We start from the raw sequence: 6,967 nt of genomic DNA on the forward strand, positions 1-6,967 counted from the left end.
CTTTTCAGCTATCAAGTGATAGTCCCTAATTTCCTGTTATATATACTACATCTCGGATAAACAACCAAGTCAGAGATCATAGCGCTCTGTACTGAACCACAGAAATAACTAAGGTACTGGGTTGATCAGGATTATTGGTTACGCGTAACCCCAGGAAATATGAACATACATCATCAGCACGATCCTGTTATTTGGCATTGCTACAAAACTATGCAAATTTATCAGCACGCCCCTAAAAATTATGCAAGTTTATCAGGACACCCCTAAAAACATAAGATTAACAACGCAAACTAATAAAGGAACAACTAAAAAGAGGACTAATCAGAACTTCTACGCTTAAAACACTGACATAACTGCAACACAAGATTTCTTGAGGAAAAAAAGAAGGGAACATCAAGCGACCAAGTAGAATTAAAAGGGACTGCAACAACCAAAAGCCGGCATTAGCCGAAGACTCGCATTGATTGCCTATACAAGTATACCTCAAACCAATGATGTACAAAACCCTTGGGCCACCCCAACATCTCAAATACCTTCACTATTTATGCTACGTTTGCTATGACGCTAACCTGTAATCCTACGCTAACTCTTGATACAGCTAACACTACCACCCTACTAGTTCCCAACTCTGGGGTCCCCTATTCCCACCTCTGCCTTGAAGGGATAAAATAGCAAGACATGCACATTCCCCTGATAACAAGTCACTGAAGTCGGTCCATTTCTACTCGAAACCAGGCAGCACACTCGCCCTTCCGTACAGGGTCAGTCCATTTCTAAGACCTTAATGTTCCCACTGGAGTTAGCAGAAAGAAGTGTCGAAGACTGCCCCCTCCAACACACGCACGAAATGAACTGTGATTGATCGTCGATCTCCTGGCCTGATATTGGGTCTGTGACATTGAACTTATACGCCAAGACTGGCATTGGAAATGCTTTGTGGTAGACAAAAACCTGATGTAAAGTGTAAAGGATGGAAAGTTAGGCATTTTAATTGCTACACATCCAAGAGAAAGAAAAACTACAGACATGCATGAGATTATCAAAAATCAAAATAATAAATATTGTGCGCACATAAGCATTGGCATGTTAATCTCCTCTGTGTTAGCGTAGGGAGTGTTCCTTCTGCCACCAATTTGGCAATATTTGATTTTTATATTTTAGATTGCTAAATCTTGCCACATAATGGCAAACATGCTTGTCCTGCGCACAATATGCAGCTCAGAAATATGCAACCATCTTATCTTCCTTCAGCCAAACGGCGGAACTTGTTTGCATTAGCGTTTCACTTACTACGTAATATTTTTGTCTGTCTCCACATGAAGTCATTACTCACTCCAGTGAATGCATAAAGGCTGGTAGAGATGTAGAATGAAAAGGACAGGTCCAGGAGGGGAGAGGACCCGCTGGTGTATTGTTAAGGAGGAGGGGGGTGTGACAAACACTATTCGTACAACAGGGAATGAATCCAGGCCAGGTTGGAGGGCACATTACACGCCCTATCCTCGATCTAAAGGTTGGCTCTCTATAGAACTGTATCTTCAGAATTCAGCAAAAAAAAGTTGGTGCAGACATAGAATGCATACCTCATTTGTTTCTGACCCAGTAGCAATGTATCCATCAGAAATGGAAAGGCCAACAAAATTCTGCTCAACAGGAATATGTAAATTAGTCATCGAGCAAAAGACTGTTTCCTTTAAGCCAGAAGCAATTCAAAAGTATACAAAAACAAAAATGAGGTACATTTAATCTCAAATGTCAAAAATATATTTGCATAAGAAAAATAATGTTTGAAGCAAAGACCTAATTGTGGCATGCTGAAACTTATAATACTACTCCCTCCGATCCAAATTAATTCACGCTGTTTTAGTACAACTTTAGTACAAAGTTGTACTAAAGCAGCGTCAATAATTTAAAGAAGACTAATCTGATGACAGAGCTATACTGATGAAATACGGCTGTAACTGAATATGCCGGGAAAAAAAGGTAACCATGCCATGATTCAAGGCCACAATCAAATTAAGAGTTGATAATGGCTGTGATTGATTATAATCATTTCCAGAACAATACACTGATAAGAGAACAAGTATGTGCAAGTACAGCTAGAAGCCTAGAACAAAAAATCAATGCAGGATATCTAACCTTTGTATTTGTATGCCCTGTAAAAGTTTGAACTGGATTGTCAATTACTCTTGCTTGATTTGTAGACAAGTCCCAAAGCTTCAATGAGTTGTCAGTGGAACCAGATACTATGGTTGATGCATCTACATACTTGACATAGCTTACAGTCTTTGTGTGGCCAACTAGTGTACAATAAGGAGCCCGTATGTTGCGAAGATCATAGCAGTAAATTTTGTGATCTGCAGAACCGATTGCAATGGAGCGAGCTGAATCAGGTTGAAATTGCACTGAGCAGACATTTGCCCTTGTTCTGATAGTGCCAACACTCCCAGCCTGCAGAGTTCATAGAAAAATGTTACTGTAATGTAGTTATTGCCATCGCATACAAGCTCGATAACCACATTATCATGATTCAAAAGCTGACATACAGCAGGTGCAAGAATAGAATTGCCTGATTCATGCTCCACAGCTTCACAGTACCATCATCGCTCCCACTAACCAATTTGGTTGGGTCTGCAAGTGAGAAGTCTACTGACCACACACGCCTCTCATGCTCCCTCATTTCAACAAAAACTTGGCTCCTAGTAACGTCCCAAACCTGAAAAAGAATGAGATATTCCTCATAATGTGGTTGCTATAATGATCCTTTTCAACTGGAAAGTGAAAATTAATAATTCCTCAAAGGAGCTTACCTGTACGAGACCATCAAAGTCACTAGATGCTATATGGCTCTTCATGTAACTGTTCCAGCTAATACAACTTAATTTTGATTTATTAGACATCTCAACCACAGGATAGTGAATGTCACGGTGTTCATTTACGATCATATTATATTCAAAGACTTTTATCTTCTTATTTACACCAGCAGTTGCGAAAAACTCATTATCCCGGTCAAAGCCTACAGAGCATACTAAATTTGATGAGTTCAGCAGATCGCATTGCTTCAGTTCCGCCCGAACTTTCAACTGGCTGAATGACAAGTACCTGCACAATCCTTCAAGAAAAGAGTTCATCCAACCTCCTTGTCTTCTACCAGAATGCCCTTCTAAAGCAAAATCATCTATTGAACTCCCTTCAGTTCCAACAGCTGAACCAGTAGTTCTCTTGACAACCTGATCGCAACTTCTCAGTGGATTGCCAACTTGCCTTGCCAACTTGGATCTTGCTAGAAAATATGCTGTTTCTAGTTTTTTGAAATTCTTCATTAACCTTGAGCTTTTTGACAACACACTTTCCTGAATCACCACAGATGATGGCACTGTTCTAGAACATTCTTCCAGACTACGACTGTGTTCCTCCATATCAACAGCGTGCAGTTCAGGTCTGAAACGCTTTCTGGATCCACAGTCACTCTGATCTTCAACAGTTCCAGAGGACACCTCTTTATCCAACTCAATTGAGAAATTTCCACACTGACCGAGGGCTGATTGCCGGTGGAGTACCTCATTGATGTCAGAAGAGAGAAAGGCGACGGTGTCCTGCAAATTGTCTGCTATATCCTGCTTTCTTTTCTGCAACTGGAGAAGAAAATCCAGCAGCAGTTCTTGTTCTTCTATCTCTTCACGTAACCGAAGAGCTGCCTCGCGCTCTTCCAAACTATTCCTTGATTGATTAAGGAACTCACTTTGTAGCACCTCACTGTTGAACAAAAAGAAGAAATAAAATCAGGTCATCAACACAGTCTAAACAAATGGAGGTACTAACTCATAGAAGGAAAGAAATGAGGATAATATCCTTTTTTTAAGTTGACTTATTGGTATAGAAAACATTACTGACCATATTTTCTTAAACAATGTCATCGTAACTTCAAAGCAAGATCAGCGAGGACCTGACTCGGCTTGGCTCTTGGCTCTAGCTACAGATGTGGCTCCAAGTTTACTTTCTTCACTTTGCCCCGTTAGGCTTTTTTCTTTCTTTCTTTCTTCATGTTCTTTTGGTTTTTGCCGTGGCCACTATGTGCATTCTAGACTAAAGTACATAAATTAAAATAAGGGCCAGGAAAAATTTAAATGTTCTCAAAAATAAATCATATGTGCTGTGAACAAATATACCACGGCAAAATTTTGTGCCAAAGCACGCACAATTGTGTTCTATACAAGACAACAGATGAATAACTAATATAGTACTGTAACAGTGTTTGCATAAATTTGAATATTTTGTTGTAGTACACGTAACTTTGCGCAATGCACATGCACAAATATTTTCACAAATTTCAAAAATGTGTAAGTGCCTTTGTCATAAGTAAGCATGTATGTATGAACCATTTACATACTTTCCAAAGTACTATATGTCCAGAAAATAAATGGTGGTACATGGTGTGTGTCAAAAATGTAAAAGGATATTGCTAAGTATTGCAATAGCGTGCAAGCAATGATAATTATTTTAATGCTAATCAACTCACTTCAGCAATAGTGCATTGAAATTTTTTAGACAAAAACCTCCATAGCACAGTTATTCGTCAAGACCTTCATAAGAGGCACTGTTGATTGTGTTCGATTTCATGGGCAAATGTTATAGATAGCACATATTCAATAAACGCTGTACATGTACCGATATTAATTAGAGTAATATCCAGCATATAGATCTTTAAAAAATGTTTGGTTTGGGTGGCGAGTAGGGGGGTCGATCTATTCCGGCACATAGGTTAGGTCACCTGCCAGACTAGTGTTTTTAAACTGCAAACATAAGTATAGCCATGAAGGAACTGAATTTCAAAAGAACGTCATAAAAGGCATGTCCATGCAAGTGCACTCATTCTAAAGATGGAACTTCAATAAGGTTTGTTGTACTGAGACTAACTCCAGGGTAGTGGATCATGAATCTTACTGTGTTCTGCTTTAGTGGGACAATTATATGACAGGTGTTTTTCTTGCTTTAGTCATTAGCATCAAGACTCGGTAGTTCACATATGAATAAACCCATCTATTTTATCATGTAGTAGGAAAAAAAGTGATGTCTCAACATGTAGGACAACGAGTAACTATTACTAGTAAACTACTTGGTGGTGCCCAATGTGAAACAATCAACCCTGTTTTCGGCGGTACTTTACACACATATATATGTAAATGACACACACGAACCTCATCTTGGGTCGGGTGTCCGGTACAGGGTGCATCATCAACTGGCAGAAGGATGCTTCCTTGGGCCACTTGAGCAGCAACTGCGGCGGCAACACGCGGTACCTCAGATTGGCCATTGCCCGCATCTTCTCCTCCAACGTTTCGAAGCTGCAAAACAACTGCGACGACAGGCGAAAAGCATTGGCAACGGAAATCGCACCGGAAAGCACTACTAAGAGAATATTCATGTCAAGCAGCGCACCTCGAACAAGAGCACCCCTAATCTATACACGTCGGAGGCGAAGGTAGCGCCGCCGCCGCTGTCGTCAGCCTCCTCGGGGCTAGTGTACCAATTGAGCTCCATCGCCAGCACGCTCTTGAGCGGGAACCCCTTCTCGCCGCGCTCCTCCCCCCCTCGGCCCGCGCCGTGACCCCGGCGCGGAGGCTCGGCGTCGTGGTCGGCGTCCTCGGAGGCGTCGGAGCCGGAGGCGTCGGAGCCCGAGGCCGACTCGATGAAGGCGACGCGGGAGAAGGGCGGGGACACGACGAAGCAGGACGGGCGCGCGCTGCCGACGGCCACGCCCTGCGCGTGCGCGTCGGCCACCGCCTCCGCCACCTGGCGAAACACGTGCAGGCACTCGGGCGCCTCCACGACCCGGCCCGGCCGGTCCAGCCACTCCCGCAGGCTCACCTCTCCTCCCTCCTCCTCCCCCCTCCGCGCCGCTCCGCCGGCCGCGGCAGCACCGCCACGGGACACCTCCATGCCCGACTGCCCGCAGCGCTCTACCCCATGGCCCGGATCACGTCCGGTTCGCTGCCGCCTCCGGGTGCACCCGCTGCTCCCCGGACCCCATCCGCGCAACAAATGGCCCCAGAGCGGCGAGGAGATAAGGATCTGAGGCAAGCCGCGGCAGCGAGCCGACCAGAGACGAGCGTGTGACTGTGCTTGAGGGCGGGGGCGAGAGGCGAGCAGCGAGCCACACAAACACGCTTTAAATGGAGCGAGGGTCCTCCTCTCCTCCTTTGCTGCTTTATTTCGCCCTCGCTCCGGTAGCCGACTCCCAGCCGCAGAAACCCATTGCCTTGCCCCTCGAACTGCACACCCCGCCCGCTGTTATTGACCTGTTTGGATACTCTGAGTCTCAGGTAGAGGTTAGAGTTAGATTCTAACCCTGAACTAATCATAAACTAACTCTAGCTAAAGAGGTGTTTGGATGGCGGGGTTAGATGGAGTATGGATACGGCGAGGTGTCTTCACGGACGGTGCGAGAGGGAGGGTGGGAGAGGACGAGAACCTTCGAGGAAGTAAGAAGGGATCTGCTGCGGGAAGAGCGAGAGAAAAATGTATTTTTTAGTGGTCCAAGAAAAACTAACCCAAATAAGCATCTTTTAGGTGGGTTAAATTTTTTGGATGGGTTAGATGCATCAAACCCAAATTAACCCTCCTGTTTGGATATTTTTGGTTAGTTGAGTCCAAATTAATCCAGATTAACTCTAACCCATGAAACCAAACAGGCCATCAGTTCGGCTTGAAGGCAGCCAAGCGACCAGCGCTCCCCGCGAACTGCCACCACAGTAGTCCTAGTGGTACAGTGCCCCTGCACTAGACACCAAACCTAACCAAAAAAGAGACAGACGAAACGGAGGCCGCCTCACGCCACCAAAAAGATAGGGATTAGGGATATACGTGCCTCCCTCCCGTTCCATGGGCGTGGTACCCTTTCCTTCCGCTCAACTGATTCGGTTCCAGGAATGATCTGATCTGCATCCACCACGGCGTAGCCTAGCCA

General features: G+C 44.4%; 1 protein-coding gene across 2 annotated transcripts; it reads right to left on the reverse strand.

Annotated features, from left to right (window-relative positions):
* Positions 1-422: 422 nt before the first annotated feature.
* On the reverse strand, positions 423-6,290 carry LOC109768102 (protein SPA1-RELATED 3). Of its 2 annotated transcripts, none has more exons than XR_012205178.1 (7): positions 5,440-6,290; positions 5,199-5,356; positions 2,811-3,756; positions 2,547-2,716; positions 2,140-2,451; positions 1,584-1,643; positions 423-951 (listed from the first exon to the last, which is right to left on the reverse strand). XR_012205178.1 is itself a non-coding variant. In XM_020326834.4 (7 exons), exons 1-7 carry the CDS (start codon positions 5,938-5,940, stop codon positions 763-765), a joined length of 2,313 nt encoding a protein of 770 aa, XP_020182423.1. In that variant the 5' UTR covers positions 5,941-6,271; the 3' UTR covers positions 423-762. The 2 variants fall into 2 exon arrangements, 1 of the variants encoding a protein (XP_020182423.1); XM_020326834.4 differs by having other exon boundaries at positions 2,570-2,716; positions 5,440-6,271.
* Positions 6,291-6,967: the final 677 nt, after the last annotated feature.

This window comes from Aegilops tauschii, chromosome 3 (genome assembly GCF_002575655.3).
Source record: "Aegilops tauschii subsp. strangulata cultivar AL8/78 chromosome 3, Aet v6.0, whole genome shotgun sequence".
NCBI lineage: Eukaryota > Viridiplantae > Streptophyta > Magnoliopsida > Poales > Poaceae > Aegilops > Aegilops tauschii.

Bases quoted from the DNA above. Each gene is read 5' to 3' on its own strand.
- LOC109768102 (XM_020326834.4), bottom strand. From the start codon at position 5,940: ATGGAGGTGTCCCGTGGCGGTGCTGCCGCGGCCGGCGGAGCGGCGCGG. The intron at 1,644-2,139 runs GTTAGATATCCT...CCTGTTGAGCAG, and splicing joins CAGGGCATACAAATACAAAG to AATTTTGTTGGCCTTTCCAT. The intron at 952-1,583 runs GTATGCATTCTA...ACTTTACATCAG, and splicing joins CTGGGTCAGAAACAAATGAG to GTTTTTGTCTACCACAAAGC.